This window comes from Xiphophorus maculatus, chromosome 18 (assembly GCF_002775205.1).
Source record: "Xiphophorus maculatus strain JP 163 A chromosome 18, X_maculatus-5.0-male, whole genome shotgun sequence".
NCBI classification, from domain to species: Eukaryota; Metazoa; Chordata; class Actinopteri; order Cyprinodontiformes; family Poeciliidae; genus Xiphophorus; species Xiphophorus maculatus.
The window spans coordinates 20,593,627-20,611,222 of NC_036460.1; the positions used below are offsets into that span (position 1 = coordinate 20,593,627).

Below are 17,596 nucleotides of genomic sequence, written 5' to 3' on the forward strand. Positions count from 1 at the left end.
CGATCAATAAGCCGATACTCCGATCTGCTCCATTAAAAACAGGAAAGATCAGACACACACACACACACACAAGGGGTGAAAGTCAACCACAGGAAATGTCAGTCTGCCGGGGGGTTCGATCCCAGTCAGATGAGACATGAACAGACGGGGATTTCTGGTCTAGAGCCAAACTCTGTCCACTGATGAAATGAAGGAAAAACCTCCAAACCGTCTCAGGTAAACCTTTTCACCTGTGATCCAGGTGCTTAATCACCATCATCATCAGCCAAACCAATTAGCCTCTGATGACAGCTATACCAGAGTTAAACGGGTTTGATTTAGTAAGCTTTCACTAATTACCGTTCCCTGCAGACACATTCAATTCCCACACTCCCCCCCACTTCATCAACCCCTCATCTTCCCCTCCGCCTCCTTCGCCATGGTAACCCTGGATGCCACGGTGATGATGTCAGCCTCAAACACATAAAAACACTCGACATTACCTCATCTCCTTCTGATAAGCCTCACTCTCTGTCTAATGGGCGGATTCAGTCTCATTCAGGAAGTACCACAGCCAATCAGACTTCATTCTGATGTCCTAACCTTAAACTCAGCAGCATTTACTCTGACGTCTGTCTAACATCTTTCAGTCTTGAACGCAGCGGCGACGGGCCGTGCATTTAAAAACGGCCCGCCTCATTCGACAGGCCGTCTCTTTATCCGAGTGCCTGTTCTTTATTCAAGCAGCAAACAGGAGTCCTAGCAGCCGGCCAGTGAAAGAAGAGCACGCCGGCACTTTTCTTTGTGTCTGCTAAGCTTCCCCGACCGCCAGCACGGTCAGTCTGGGACTCGCTCTCTCCTTCCAGAGCGGATGAATAATAAAAGGTCTTTGGGAGCCACAATGAGTGTTGTTTCAGCTCCAGGCGGGGATTCAGGCAGAAAGACGACAAAAACAAATCTGTTTACTGACTTGTATTGTTTTGGTGTTTAATGCACTCTTTAATGTTTCCAACTAAAGTTTAATTTTACAACTGAGCAGTGAGACTCTCAACATGTTGTATTTTTAGTTGCTGCATAAAACTAAACTTTAAGACAATCATGCCTCAGATGTAACTCTTGGTTATTGCAAGACGTTCAGATAGATTTAACCGGATTTAACCCGACAGTAACACCTTGGTGGTAGAGCCAAACTTAGCCGACCAATCAGACACTAGAGATAACACCGCGTGCTTTTAAAACGTTCATGAAGTGAAACTCAGCATGAATGATTAAGGTCAAAAGTGACAAAGGTACAAAAAATAAAATAAATAAATAAATTAGCTTTTTAATCTTTTATTTTGAAGTCACATTGAGGATTTAGGAGTCTAGACTCTATCAGGTCACAGTGCAACAAAAATGTAATTTTCATAGTGTGATTAAAGTGTAGAGCTGAGAGCCGAAGGTTAGAGCTGACTCAAAGGCAATTAATCAAAATATTCCACCAAAGAGGAAGGGTGTCTCCTCCTCTCAGAGAACGGCATCGACTTGAATGAACTCAAGGTGATGGAGGAGGATCAGAGAGTTTAATCCATCCATAATGTCTGAAATCGAGAAATAAAAGTGACAAAATTTACAGAAACAATTAAATGGAACCTCAGCAAAATATGGCATTCAATTGTTTTAGAAAATCCCAAATTTAAATTAGTTTTGTTCTGAAGTATTGTAATCTCACTCTGGACTAATTACTGAATTTCTCTAACAGTGACTGTCCAGAGGAATCTCAGCTCCTCCTCCGGCGCCGATGAGAAAGAGGCCTCTGTGTCACATCCTATTTACTCCCCATAAAGAAGAAAACCCTAAGTTTCAAATGAATAGTTCCTAGAGGGTAAAATAAATCTTCCAGATGATTTTAGAAGAATGATTGCCACAAGTGACTTTCTGAAAACAATTATTTCTGAACATTTTTTTCCACCGATTAAATCTACTCCAACTAAAAGGTGGATTTTTCTATTTTTATGTGTGACTTTAAGCTGCATTAAAAAAGATTTATGTCTGGAGGTTTCATGCATCAACAGCAGGGATTAAATAAAAGTGGAGGAAACTTTGCAATTCAGAAAAGGAAAATTAAAGGAAATAACTTACACACACAAGCAAAACTGTGATAAAACAGGAAATATTCAGCAGATTGCTCTTTTTCAGTGAAAATGTTCCCTTTAGGCAGAAAATGCATTTATTAAAAAATATTTATTTGTGTTCTTAGAGCAAAATGAGCAGAAAATGTGAAAGGAAATAAATGAAAATGAAGTAACACTATTAAGCTTTTTTTACTAAGATCATTTCAAACATCGATGTTTAACTTTCACAGCCGGTTCTGCAGCCGAGGTTGTATTTTTGTGTTGTGGCTTTAGCTTTGATTCTCATTTCCAGGTTCTGTGCTCCAAAACTTTCTGAAAACAAAATGTCACACAAAAGTTTTGTTGTCTTGTTTTTTGGCAAACATCTCATGAATTGGACAGGATAAAAAAACAAAAAAACAACAAGTTTCCTTCCTGACAATCTGAGTTATCATGATGACGCAAAATGATCCGAAACTGTCTGGTAAAGGCGAATCGGCTCGCACACAATGACAGAGATGAAACGACCATGAGATGCGAGTCACATGTTTTAACAACGGGCTTTTATTCAATGTTGCACTGAAAAAAATAAAATAGGGAAGCCAAAACTAATTTGGGGTTTTTGCATCCCGAGTTAAAGAAGTGTGACGGAGGCGGGGGATCGATGTGTGTTCTGGGTTTTGAGGAAGTAAGACGAAGCACAGAGAGAAATGAGCAAATCTCAGCCACTACACGCTTCTGGAAAAGTCTAAAATAATGATGAAAAAAAAAAAAAACCCAAAACGATTCCGTTCAATTAAATTTTGTCAGTTTCAAATTATAACAGAAAGTGAAAAGCACGTATTTTCAGCTTTTCTATAAAAGTTAATCAAACTTCTTCAGGTGCAAACTCTTGGTTAGAGAAAGAAATAGAGAACTTTTCCATGTTTAGTTTGGTTAATATGAAATATATGTTAAATTTAAGGAAAAGCCAGAAACTAACAATGTAATGTTTGTCAACGCTCATCTTACCTGTGTCTGTAAGCTGACACCTCAATCTGGCATTTTGACACCTTTAAGGCTAAAATAAGAGCAAAATTTCTCTTATTTTAGAGCAAAAGCTTAAAATTTATGAAGCTTTTGCAGCATCTACAAGCTTCTGCTGGATCAAAATAACCAACTGTGTACAAACAGGATATTTTACGGCAGATTTGTTTATTTAACAGCTAAAGTTAAAGTCTCAAAGTTTGGTAGAAACTTTGAGACTGAAAACGTGAACCAGATCAGCCCAAGTTGAGTTTAAGTTCAACCTTCGGGTTAAAAGTCAACAAACACACAGAGACTTGGTGCTTACAGGATCGGCTGCCTCCCTCTGCGCCGGCTCTCTGCTGACGCGCCGCTCCGGGGAGCGAAGCTCTTGTTTTGACAGTTCGAAGACAGACTCATGTCAGCGGCTCTGATGTTCAGCTATTGCAGCCTGGCTGTCAGACGCGTCAGTGTCCCCGTCTCTCTCCTTGCGCCCCGTCCCTCCCTTCCTCTACTTCCTCTCTCAGTGCAGTTAAATCGAAAGAGAACGGGGGAGAGGGAAGGTCACGTTTTTTTTGTTTTTTTAAATCTGCCGTTTCCCATCCTCTGACCCTGTGACGGTTCAGGATTCACCCGCTGAAGCTCACCTCGTCTCCTTCCTAATCGCGTTGAGGGCTCGGCCCATTTCCTGGACATGTCAATTTGTTCTGGCAGCACAAATCAAATTTGCCAGCTCTCCGTCATCTGTTAAAGCCTCAGACATGGCAGCCTCCTTGCAGGGGAGCGAGGCTTTCTGGAAGATGAGGGGAAGTGAGGCAGCAGATGGTGAAGTGTCACCTTAATGAAATCTCAGCAGCCACAAATAGGAACCTGACTTCAACTGGTGTTGAGCTGAGACACAAAAGCGTTGACGGTGCTTTTATTTCTTTATGTTTTTTCACTTTCCAATCAAAAGTTCAATGTCATATTACAGGTTTTGTAATGTTAAATATTACAAAAGGCAGCATCAAGATGAATCTTTTAACTCAACACATCATTCATCACGTGATTCGTCTCCTTCAGACTCTGTTGCCAGGCAGAGTTTTCCTGCAGATGCTGAGTCACTGCAGCTCTGTATGTTGCCTGTCAGAAAATCCAACTTCAGAGCATCACTAAGACTCATTTCCCCCCCCGAGAAGCGAACACATCTGCACGCTTTTCATCTGAAAACAAACATGCTGCACCGCACAGGACAGCAGATCTGGTGTCAGTCTGTCCTTGAGGACAAACCAGCCTTGTCCAAACATTTACTAGAAGAGCTCACACTGAGTGCTTACAATGAATGTGGGGGGGGAAAGACTGTTATTTAAAGTGCAAAGTAAGCAGCAGACTGTGGGGTGATGAACAGGGTAGCAACTACAGCAGGTGTAGTTTTATAGTTGGAGAAGATAGAGGGCTGCAGCGACACTGCAGCATTTACAAAAAAAGCCTCATTTCCTGATGCACATTTCTGATGCTTTTTACGAGAAGAAGGGTGCAAACCAGAATAGGTTTTAATATTTTTCTAGTTAATGATTTATGTTGCAATATTCATCAGAATAACTTTAAAAAACATAATGAATAAGTTGCATTAGAGGTTTTTCATCTCTAATCGTCAGTGGGATAAAATACATACATGTTTTACAGTAATGTTTCAAACTGTCTTATAAAATATTTGTCAGCCGTTTCTTCAACTTAATCTCCTGGAAAACATCTTAAAGGTGAAGAAAAGATGCCACAACCTAAATTCCCTAAACTGTAAAAATTATAGTTTTTTTATGGGGTTTGTCAAAGACGAAGAAGGTAAATTAGCTGTGTTGATGTTAGAAGAAGCTCTTTAAGCTGCAGCACAAACAATACATAATAATGCTGCCAGAAAACACGAGTAGATGACATTACACTGCGAGATGCTGTGATGGAAGCAGAGCCCAACGGAGAAAGATTTTTATGACTAAACCAGGTTAGTTTGTCGTCGTCTAACTCGACAGTGGAGGCCAGCAAATTTTCTTCTAATTCTCCAAATTGTTTTTCTCGGTTTCAGAGGCACAGCAGCTGAGACGGTTCTGAACTGTATGGTTATCATGAAGGAATCGAGTGAAAAGGTGCGATAGGAAGAAACACAACTTCCCTGGTTGCCATGCCTCAAACAATGACATTATGTTGTAAAACAGCAGATCTTGGTTAATCTAGAGATTCACTTATTGTCAGGATTTCTAACAACTCAAAAATCCAAAAACTTGAACCACTATTTTTGTGACCTTTGACATAATTTGGATTCAGATTGAATCTTTTTTCTGGCCACGTTCCTCACTCAGATCCACTTGTGCTCATCTCTCATTTAAACAGCGCTGCAGTTTCTGTCCCAGCGGCCGGCTTCACTGTCAATAAGAGTCTGAGACGGAACCACAACAAAGCAGAAATACATTACAACCAATAGCTTTCACTTACTGCTGGAAGAAGACTTTCTTCAGGCTGGTCACAAGGAGATGCATCTCAACTATAACAGTTTGTTTTGGTGGCTTGGGAAAAAAACCCTTTGAAATATGCAACAGAAAGCAGAAAAAAAGGAAAATATTTAGCAGCGGGAGCTCGGCTCCATTTTCCCATGAAGCCTGACCAACACTGAGGCTATTTTAAGAGGAACGTTTTCTATTTTTCCACCCAGGGGGACGGTTCTCTGCACAGCCTCCGGGTGCTTACAACCACCCCCATCTCTAATCTTGCTTTCTTTTTCTCTTAACTCAAATACTCTAGAATCTAAAAAGCATAACTGCCAATAAATTTACCTGAACCTGCCCTCTTTCCAGCATCCAGTCATGCGATGCTTACAGAAATATCTTTAGTTTTTCCAGAGAAGGGAACTTTCCTCTCTGCTCTGTCACAGCATGCCACACAAAGAGGCCAAAGCTTCAGTCTGATATCCGACACCTCAAAAGAGAGATGCTGTACGGAGCTGGAAAAAGCTTCTCACCGATGCTACGATTACAAAGAAGTGTGTTTACTTTCCAACTTAAATATTCAAATGAAAGCTTGTGGGAATGTTTTGCATGAATGCATAGAGACGAGCACCAAGCCATCATCCACATGGGTCTGGATGTGCCACACACACACACAGAGGACAAAGCCTTTAAAGACTCTGACCTCTGCACGGATGCCCTCCTCAGGTTTCAGGTTTCCCATTCAGACTTCCGCTGGGAGGAAATCATTAATGGCACATCGAGCTGCCAGTTTTCCACCCGGCGGCAGCAGCCACCACGCCGATGATCAATCGGCTCAGATGAGCACGGTTAAACCGGCACAGACGTGCACGAGGCATTAAGCGAATCAATGAAAAGCAGCATGGGAGACAGGAAGCGTGGCGAGGAGGTCAGGAAGCTGCTGCAGCTCTACTGGAACATCTAGTGGTAGATGACAATAACATCGAAAACAGGAAAAGGTTTAAGTTAAACTCAGGGCCCCAGATCCTACGATTACAACACCGAGAACACGTTTTCTGTGCTAACATGAGTTTTCAGCTGCTCTTGTTCAGGTTTCTCTGCTGCTTAAACACTTCTACAAGTTTTACACAACATTTCCGGGTCAAACATGCACAATCATAAAAAACTGGATATTCAATCTAGAAGCTGCAGGCTGCATTATTTCCAATTACCACAGAGATTTCAGATTCAGCAGATTATAATCTCTGAATCTGATCCAACCTTCATGTTGATCAATGACCAAAAGAGTCCTGTGGCTAAAAAAAAAAAAAGACTGAATAGAAATTTTAGGAAAATTACCAGTTTTGTTACAAGATATTTTACCTTAGATTTATTTGAGAAATGCATGATCTCTATCACTGTTTTCAAAACTCACCAAATAACTTAAATGTAAATAACAAATCTTTGCACGTTAAGATCACATTTTGCTGTGCAAAAACTTTTTAAATTGTCTGAACATTTAGTAACGTCAAAATTTTTCACTTTAATGAGATCATGCAAGTGTAGGACTTCCAGACAGATGGTGGCGCCAAAACACAAAGATGGATAAAAAAAAAAAGAACAGTGAGGAGAGATGAGCCGTTTTCCCAGCAACAAAAATAATTTATCTCTCAGGAAGAACAAGCGTACAAAAGCTGCATTGATATTCTGGCCAGAAACCTTCACTCATTCTTATTGGTTCTTTTCTTCTTCTGTGCAAACGTATAAATCAGTGCATTATATCAATTCTGAAAATAGTTTTACTAAGATATGCAAATTCCTACAATGTCCCAACAGCTTCTAGAAGTAGCTGTTATAGTATTTTTTAAGCTGCAGATGCGTACTTTGCTACAAACAAGAATGCTATGTCATTGCACTTTGCGCAATAAAATATGTATTTATTTCCTTATTTAAAAAAGGAATTACATTTTTTTTTCATCTTTTAATGTATTTATATTGTATAAAAAAAAAGGCTTATGTGGTTAAATGAAAAATCTGCAGAATGTGTCAATTTTTTTTATGTGATTATTGATTAACCATTAATTGTTAGCCCCAAAATAAACACTGAAAACTAATTTTATCCCAGAGGTTTTCGTTCATTTTGTTTTGCTGCGTGGCGGAAGGCACTGAGGCTCTGAGGCAAGTGAAAAATGGCACACATTAACAAAAAGCTGTTGTGCAGATTTCACAAACACGTGGATATGAATAAAAAGGAACATGGTGATTGTGTGGAAAGTGAAACCTACAATCTGTTGGATAAAGTATTAGATTTACTCTCTGCAGGCCTGTAGTGACAACATGACCAAGAGACAAACTCCACCTCTGCATCGTCTCGTTGATGGTAAAATTAAGTATATAAAAGAAATGCGCAAATATATTAAGCTCAGGGTTTCAATGAGGCTTCCAGCACTTGAGCTTCAACTCTTTGGTTTGTGACTAAAATCAACTTCCATCCTCGTTATGACGTTCGGGGGAATTTTTATTAAAACTGAGCTTCTAGACAGTTTAGATCACATGTGTCAAACTCGAGGCCCGCGGGCCAAATCCTGCCCATCACAGCTTTTTATGTGGCCCTCTAGATTCTAGACTAAACACTTGGTGAGCTTAAATATTATGTGATCAAATAAAACAATGCAGGTTTTATCTGTTTACTGCCAAATTATTTAAATCAGTCCCTCCAGTTTTTTGAAAATTATTGTGGAAATTCACACAACATCAACAAATCCTAGCACCTTTTATTTCCCTGGGAGTTTATTGCAGATTTTTCTCAAAAATTGTCAAAAACTTTCTTACTTGTACTGAACAGCTGCCTCAGCCTTAATTGATGTCTATAATAACAATCTATACAGCTAGTGATGAGAAGTCGCATCCACCGTAGCAAATAAGCACAAATATCTCCAAATTAGTACCACGAAAACTTTGATTTTATTTTTTTTAAAATAAAATAATATCACAAAAAGTATCACAAAATCCTGGAGGGACTGAAGAGACGTTCAGTAATATTATTTAATTTTAAGAATTCGTTGATATTTTAACAGTTTAACAGGTTTTATTAATACATAATACGTTCCTGATCTTGATTTGGCCCAAAACAGAAATGAGTTTGACACCCCTGGTTTAGACGGAGGGAACTCAAACAAGTCGGCGTTAACGACTTGTTTGAACAAGTCCTAACATAGTCAGGACTTGTTCAAACATCGCGTCAGTTTCCTGTGTGAACGTGAAGGCCTGCTGCTGCTGATGTGACGGCGGATCGTTAGTGTGACTGACGGGAGCCGCAACGTAACATTCCTACAAGCTGCACCGAGGCAAACAAGCTCAAGTCTGATCTTATAGGTAAATTGTTATTTTCTTCTTTTTTTTTAGACAATTATATTTTAAAAAATTATTATGTTTTATTCAAAAATATATTAATCTGGTATGACACTCGTGGTTAGAATAGCAAAGCATTGTTAATTACATATATTACGTTTTTTGACTTTACACTTTAATACTATCTTAGATTAGGGGCAATAGATGATTAAATAAAGTTACTAAAACTTCAGAAATTCAACATGGAAAGCTGATGTTCTGTCTCTGAAGAAGCGCTCGTGCCATCCATCAGTACCTTGTAAGTAAATTTACCGAAAACAAAGAAGAACAGGAATACAAATGAAACAGAATGTAATAATAAAAAGTCTCATTGCAGGACTAAGTAGGTTGTAGCTGGCATGTCACCGGGGCAACAGGAGCCGCCTGAGTTTAAACCAGGCAGAAGCTGCTGATATCGTCTCAGACATCCAAGCTAGACCTGTTCTCAGTGCAGCATGCAAGTCAAAACATGTTCAACATTCGTCAGGAAGATAAGGCTGGTACAGCGTTACGCCGTTAACGAGACAGTTGCAGGTATTTCTGCAGACCAACTAGAAAACAAGCAGTCAAGATCATTCTGTAGGGTTTCAGCTGCAGTAAGACCACCTGAGACTTTATGTTGACCGTAAACTGGCAGCGTTTACCTAAACACTGAGAAATTAAAGAGACATGGCTGAGTGAGCTGAAAAGCCATAACCAGGTTGGACACATTTGCATATTCATCGTTTATGAAGAAAAGGTGCCGAGTTGAAACGAAAGGCTTAAAGGCACGAAGGGATTACAGTCCAGGAAAAAAAAATGTAATCTATAGCTTTGAGGTATGACGAGATATTAATTGAGCTGTGCGTTTTATTTTTGATCTTCATTTAACAGTCTTCTGGAGGGGGTGCAAATAAATGGCACAACAAGACACACACCTCAGATGTAAACTTTGACCTATGTAGCTGCAGCTCACCAATAGACAGCCTGATGACGAAGCAAATTCAAGAATGAAGAAGTTCAAATCTCATTAAGTTATTCTGACCAAATGTTTATTCAAAGGCAGGACAGTGTAAGTAATAATCATTGCATTTTGTTTCACAAATTTAAATGCAAATATTGATTAATATTTCAAAATTTGAACGTGAATCCAGAGTTTTACTCACTAACATCCTTAAATGCTTGAGATTTAAGGGGGGAAATTACAAATGTAAGGTTAATCTTCATTTGACCAGACCTCGCTGCCCCAGAAAGCTTCCCATCCGATCCAAGGAAGGAGTCCATCTCCCAGTTCTACAAGTTTTTTAAAAATGTATTTATGTTACGGCCAGTGGCCTTCGTACGTTTTCTTTTTCTCTTCCGTATCTGTATATCTGCAGCTTTCTAATCAAATTGACTCCACTGGGAAGTGGATGCAGCCCTCATCCTCCTGTGCCACTCCCTGAGGCCTACAGCAGAGCTCATTGGATCACCAATTGTCAGCTCCACCAATCTGTGATGACGCCTCCCTTTTTAAACCCAAGACTTCCTGGGAGAAGGCACAGCTGATTCTTTGTTGAGATAGCTTGCTGCTTTGTTGGGTGTTTGACTGCTCTGAATAGCTTTGTCTTTCTGTGAGCTTTTGTAAACTTTGATAGCTTTTGTCCCTGTGTGGGTTTTGTATCTCTACTAGAGATTTGTAGTTTGTTTAACTTTGTTTAACCTGGACAAAAGGTGCAGCTTTGCTTTGTTAAGATCTTTGGTTTACACCTCTGATTGTTTTGTGGATTTTGTTTTATTTAGTACTTTTGGTTGTAAGCCCCTACCTTTTGATTATTGTTGATTTTTACCCTTTTATTTTGTTAAACCCAAACAATAAACCCCAAACTGTTAAAAATGTAACATCTAGGTTTCTTTAATGTCACTTCTCCTTCTGATGAGCTGCTACATTTGATATTTCTATTGAATTACATAAAATCCATGGGCAGCAAACAAAGGGAAGGAGGAGTAAACAATCACAACGCCTCTCTGATTAATTAGCTGTCAGACTTTTATAATAACCTGATAAATATGTTGTAGCTTCAGTCTCTTAGGCTTATTCAGCAAGGAGACTTTGTCCTTTGGTGCAGAATAGAAATAAGTGAAAACTGTGGTTCATTCACTGTTTAGCTTTTAGTGCTAAATAGTGAAAGAGGATTTTCTATTATGGCCAAATAGTAAACAGAGTTAATAATAGGTCATTATTTGGCTGGATGTGTAAATAAATACACACTTATACCCAAGGATATTTGATCTGTTAAGCCAAAACATGATTTATGTGTTGTTGTTTTTTTCCCCAAATGGTTGCATGCGACCACAACACTGGTCAACCTTCCTGTGTCGGCAGCGAAGTGGGGTCAGTTTTCTACCTGAAACAGATGGTGTGCCAGTCGGCGTTGAGGGCCTGGAGGTACTGCTCATCGTAGATCCTCTCTTTGCATCCCGCACACTCCGGCAAACTTCCTCCAGCTGCAAAGACACGTAGGAAAACAGGATCAAACCCACACGGATGTGAGGCTTTATTTGGGCCTCAGCAGATCCAACAACGTTCTGATTGTGTCCGTGTTTGCACGAGACTCTTTATCTGGCTTTCCATGCAAACTTACCCAGCTGGTTTATGATTCACCTGAGGAAGAAACTGAACACACAACAAGCATCTCTGCTCTGACATCACTTCTGGTCCAGCTGTACGAACACAGCAGCCAGGCTTCTGGTGCCAGTCTGACTTCTGGGTAAACTGGTAATAAGCTGGTGATAAGCTGGTGACAGTGTATTTATATTTAGAGTTAGAACCTGGAATAATGTGCTGATGTTTCAGTTTCTTTAATATTTAAGCTTTCGATTGCAACAAAAATATATAAGATAAATAATTAAAGTTGCTGTGAACCTTCAGCGAAGCTTTAGGAAAAATTCCCTTCAGTCTTTCTTTCTAAAGGTTACTTCAGAAACGTTGTAGAATCCAATCAAGAGCTTCTCAGAAGGTTAGAGTTTAAAATCTGGACCTTTAGAGAAGATAAATCTCTAAACATTTCTAAAGTAAGTTTGTGATTCTTACTTTCAGGGGAACCTTGAAAGTTTTCTTAAGTTTCCTTACAGGAAAGTTGCCCTTAACCTTGATGCAACACTTTTTAAAAGGTGTTGTTTACATTACATCTGGAAAATAATAGCAAACATTTCTAACGGTTTCTAAAAGACTGCACTGTCAGCTTTGCATTTCTCCTTCAGGGAAACCTTTAGGAATGGTCCAAAAAGGTTCTTTAAAAGATTTGATTTTGAAAGTTATGGTTTAACATTTGGGGAACATTTAGAGAAGATTCCCTGGCAGCTCCACAAAGATCACACAGTTGCATAATGCGTCAGTGAACCTGTAGGATCCTCTGAAGGTTACATTCTGAAACTTGTAGAAAACCTTGACTAAACATGAAACTTTCTATAAGGTTGCATGTTGACAATTGTAGGAAACCACTAGTTAGTATTTGCTTTGCATTCTTGAAACTAACCTCGAGAGAACCTGTAGGGAAGATTTCATAAGGTTTGATAAAGCTAGTTGTCTTTGTAAAAGTTGCTTCTATGCTCCAATGAAAATTTCTGAAATTATCCAATAAACCTCTCTGAAAAAATGAAAGGTGTTGGTATCTTCAAGCTGTCTTTTGGTGAACGTCCCTCAATATGTGCCATTGTGAAAGCTTTTATTTATTTTCCCTTCGGTGACTTTCCCACTAATTAGTCTTTAGATGACGTCCTGCAAGTCAGCGGGAAGTTAATCTTTATTGAACCTTTATGGAACGTCATAAACGTTCTGGTTAGACTTCAGGAAACTAATGCAGAACATTTCTGGATGATTTCTTAAAGGTTACACTGCGACTGTAGAAACCATCAGGTGCGTTTTAGGTGAGGATTTCTTGAGTTTACATTGTGAAAGTTGCTGTTACCTCCCAGGGGACGTCAGGGAAGCAACTTTCAGGAAAGATTTAGGGAGTGGTTCTTGAATGTTACAATCAGAAAGTTCTGGAAAACCTCTACAAAGAAATTTCTGCTGGTTCTCATAAGGTTTTATGTTCAACGTTGAGGCAAACTTTTAGAACACCTTTAGTGAAAGTTTCCTGAAGATTCCAGTAAAAAAAAAAGCATTTTCACAGAACGATTTAACAAGTTACTCAACAGCAGACAAGGTACTAAAATGTTTCCAACCAAAAGTTTCTTCATCAGTCATCGCCCGTCTAACAAACCATTTTGCATCCAAGTTCTCCATTTGTTTTAAGAACTTTGCTTCCTTTTATTTTTGGCAGATCACAACAGCTAATGGGATTAAGTAGCATTAATGTGGTCGCTCATGTATTATTAAACACCCGAGATCTTAAGGTTGCACAACAGTTTTCCTCAAAGTTGGCAATCTGCACAACACAAAGCAACGTGTGCAAACATTAACCTGACCTCAGTGTTAAGAGCGGCCTGCAAAGGGCTGTTCACTGCTCCATTCCTTCTCACTAATGAGAAAAATGTTTGGTCTCAGGAAGAAAAAAACCCATTTGGATGAGTTAATATGCGAGGCATCATTAGAGGAGACATTGGCTGCAGCTAAAGACTTTGGAAGACATCCGTTTCTTTGACAAATGAAGGAAAGAGGAGCTTAGAATCAACTAATATCAATAATGGAGCCTCAGGTTTACTACACTCACTGGTTTCTGAAGTTGAATGTCTAAGAGTCATTATTTCTTTCCTGTATTTCTCAAGACCAGATAGTAAAAGCAAACAGACACACCCTCATCTTCCCACACACAGCATGAGCTGTACAGGTGAAGCTCTGGTAACTCATGTCTTGCAGAATCATTGCAATGCAAATGTAAACATCATGCAAAGTCTGTGTTGCTCTATTCATAGAACATGAGAGGACAGGACTAACACAGTCTGATACAAGAGGGACAGATGAAAAATCTACAACACAACCAAATATTAAGCCCTACATTTCTGTGAGATGATGTTCTTTTTTTACCCACCCAAATGGTAATAAGTACTTAGAAAAGCATTTGTTTGTTTCATTTAGACCCAAGACTCTTGTCTTTTCACCGGTTTGTTGTTCTTCTCTCAATCTGATCATAAACAGTCCTGTTTTTTACTGGTTGCACATGCAGAGTGAGCTTGGTGCGAGTCTCTCTGGTGCACACAAACATGACGGATGCATCAACTCGAGGAAAACATGGCTTCAGAATCAGCGCCAACATGCTCAAACAACCTCCCTTTGGATGAAACGCTGCCACGTCCATATCTGATCAGTGGATGTCAAACACAGCAACAGAACTGCGCCTTTATCGCCCCTCTGCCTGCAGCGTCCTCTGCCTTTTAAACGCCCTCACCTCCCCGCAGCAGCCAGCTCCTCCTCACCTTCCTCCTCTCCCATGCGTTCGTCCTTCCAGGTGCAGCAAAGCAGCATCAACCTCATTCACTTTCCTCTGGTCTCCTCCGGAGAACCTCTGGTCGACAGAGAACCGGTAACCGACGTCCCCCAGCGGCCCCACCGCAGCGCGCTCCCCCCGGTGCTGGTGTTTGGCTGTGCCTCGGTCGATCCCCGCAGCTGCAGCGGCCGACGCTGCTTCCTCCTGCCCGCTGCTGTTCGCTCGGTTCTCCGGCGATTCATTCAACAGATCCGCCGACCAATGGAGTGGCAGAGCCGGGGAGAGGAAAATATAGAGGCTGGCCAACCCGGAACTCGCCCCAGTTAATGAATTCAGGATTTGTTTCCCATTCGGAGGGAGGGAGAAGAAGAGAGGAATCTATATATGGCAAGTCGTTGTAACATATAATCTAACCACTGTGTAGGATACAAAAACAGCTGCAAAAACACAACTAAAACTCACCCGAGGGAGATAAAAATAAGGCTTCATTATCTGTTTGCAAAAAAAAAAATAAATAAATAAAAAATGACTGCAACAGTCACAACAGAAAGACACATATCAATAAAAAGAATGAGGTGAGAGTATCCATATGAGACATATTCTGAAAAGAAGAAAAAGCAAAAACTGCTGTTTTTGACTGGAAAGTTTTAAATCGGATTTGAAAAGTCTACCTGTAAAAGAAAAAAAAATGGCTTAATATAAGTCACCATCCAAGACCACTGTAGTTATATTAAATTACTTATAATCATAACCCGTTGATCCAATGGGAAGAAAACATGGAGGACAAGTGTGTTACTCTTCAAAATATTTTTATATGACATTTTCCCACGATCTCCAGTTGTAGCAGTTTTTAAAATAAAGATAACTGTGCTTTTCTGACATTTGTGACCAAGTTTACAAGCTTTTGTTTATCTTTTCTTTTTATTTGAGGACATTTGAAAGAAATAGTTATGTCATTATAGACAGCCAGTTGTACAACTACAGTGTGAACATTGTAGAGTTCCACAGGAACCCTGCTGCAGATAGAAAGCAGAGTCAGCTTCTTCTGCAGGATGTGAATCCTGGGTCAGAGCTGTCCCTGGAGAGCCTCAGGAAACAGCAGCATGGCTTTATCATCTCCATCTAGGACACTAACTACAGGATTTACATAGTGCCTTGCAAAACTATTCATATCTTTGAACTTTTTGACATAATTAGCTGGCTTCTGGAGCTATGATGTTTGATTTGGGGTATTAGAATAAAAGGAGATGAATATAAACATTATTTTCCATTCATGCGATAAGTAAAGGTCCCAAAAATTCAGTTTAAGTTTGTGGTTGTGCTATGATAAAATGTAAAAAAGTTAAATTTTACATGCCACGATGATGTCTTGACTTTGTAAACCTCAGATATATAAGACAAAATTAAATAAATCTGACATATTCCCCCCTTAATTTGGCATTTACAAAGAGAAATAATTTTGCTAATCCGAACTGACTTAAAATAAACTTCAGACGTTGAGAAAAGGAGGTGAATGTGTTTTTATTCAATGTATGCAAACTCTTGGTTTCAACTAAATACTGCTGCAAAACAATTTTATTAGAAAAATTAGGAACAGCTAAGATGGATCAACTGAGTTGTTCTGATGTTTAATGAATGAAGCAAACAAACAAATGGAAAACAAATTCTTTAAACACATTTATTTTGTTATCTGTTAAAGAAAAGACATTGCCAGGATGTCTAGGATCGAGTCGCATGTGTCGTGGAGATCATAAAAAAAAGTGCAAAACCACACCATTCCTCCTTCTGACAACAGTTTTAAATAAAGATGAAGAGCGTCCCACGTCACATCTGACATGGTCCAACCCGGCGAGGCTCAAAGACAGTTCTCACGCAGCCCCGAGTGGAAGAAACTGAAGCCAGCTAACATCAAAATTAGTCAAAAATACAGTACATAGTTACACACGGAGAGATGCGGTCACATTGGCAACAGCACTCAGAAACCTTTGGTCAGTAAAGCCTGATAAAAGCAGCTCAAGTAAATAATCAAGAGGATTTTTATGCCTCACATAAATGCACATCCTCCCCCATTAAACAAAGCCTGTAATAATTAGTAACAGAGGATAAATGCAAAAAGATTGTTCTTGTTTTATGCTTTCCTGATAACAATACAGCTATGAGTCCAAACACTTATAACAGGTAAAATAAAATAATAATGAATGAGACTACACACCCAACATTCAACCACACATAAAGTTCATGTCAGCCTGACATCTACGTCTGGCCGGCTGCTTTTCTCTCCCTGTAAAGCATTAAAAGACGTGTCAATTGCGTTCGTCTCTCTGTTCTTCAAAGATCAGAAAGTGCTGAGAAGACTTCACTGCACAGCGACAAGAATCAGCAAAATCTCAGAGCAGATGGGTTGGCCCGAGCAAGCTCCTGCCGCTTTACACTCAGCACGGCTAAAAATAGCAGCGGAGGAAGAGCGGGGAGCAGATTGGACAGATCTGATCAGTGTTTGGGCGAGCTCTGACCAAACCAACCCTCCCCGAGAGGCGGCGAGTTCTGCTCAGACGGGCGAGACACGTCCATAGGGGTTAAAACACAAAGGTCAGCCTGATCATCACAATAAAAACACACACTCACTGAAGACACGAAGCATTTCTAACTCCTGTGACGGGGTACAAAGAGTCAAAGCTGATTAACTGGAACACATACATGATAATCAAAAGGCACTATCTATAACATATGTTCACAACAGAACGTGTACAAAATTCTGGGTCGGTGGGTTTGTAGAAAAACAGACATTGAAGTCAAGTAAGCAACAACAAACATCTATACAGGTTGTCTAATCGGGCTTTGTTTGCATATAAAATGTACATTCTAGATCATGCAGTAGCACCATGGTGTCTTGAGGTCACTGGATCTGGAGATCCTCTACTTCCTCCTCCCACAGTATTTACCCTGGCATCCTGCAGCGCCACCTACAGAGAACACCGCAGTAAGCTGGGTTATTAATTCATTACCCAGGAGTGGCTTTGACAATAATCGATCATGTTAAGGTTGCAGTTTTTCTGTGTGTTCTTATTGCCTTGAAATAATCACATTTGCAAAATGGAAAAAGCAGAAAAATCCAACCTTTAATGTGAAAATAAATACCGCATTAAGAAATCATGAAGATCAACATGATCAGTCTTTTTATATAGCTCACTGCCATGCTCTCTTGTTTTTCCCATTTGTAGGAGGAACAAAGAAAAAGTCTTGGATTACTAACTAAAACCTTGCAGACACTCCAATCAGCTTACAAAGTCTAAGTATAGACCCC

At 39.8% G+C, this 17,596-nt stretch overlaps 2 protein-coding genes across 6 annotated transcripts in view; both read right to left on the minus strand.

Annotated features, from left to right (window-relative positions):
• The window catches only part of LOC102225878 (LIM domain kinase 1), a 50,340-nt gene extending 35,711 nt beyond the window's left edge, over positions 1–14,629 (minus strand). The window contains exons 1-2 of one of the 2 annotated variants that reach the window (XM_023351605.1): positions 14,282–14,629; positions 11,269–11,368 (exon numbers count right to left, since the gene is read on the minus strand). In XM_023351605.1, the coding sequence (XP_023207373.1) occupies positions 11,269–11,368; positions 14,282–14,339 (158 nt within the window). In that variant the 5' untranslated portion in view covers positions 14,340–14,629. Of the gene's footprint in view, positions 1–3,405; positions 3,573–11,268; positions 11,369–14,281 lie in introns of those variants that run through there. The other variant, XM_023351607.1, reaches the window with a different exon arrangement.
• Positions 14,630–15,956: 1,327 nt separating this feature from the next.
• Positions 15,957–17,596, minus strand: part of LOC111611990 (elastin-like) — a 67,447-nt gene continuing 65,807 nt past the window's right edge. For all 4 annotated transcript variants that reach the window (XM_023351310.1, XM_023351312.1, XM_023351311.1 and 1 more), the window contains one exon: positions 15,957–17,255. In XM_023351310.1, coding sequence (XP_023207078.1) covers positions 17,209–17,255 — 47 coding nt within the window. In that variant the 3' untranslated portion in view covers positions 15,957–17,208. The remainder of the gene's footprint in view (positions 17,256–17,596) is intronic.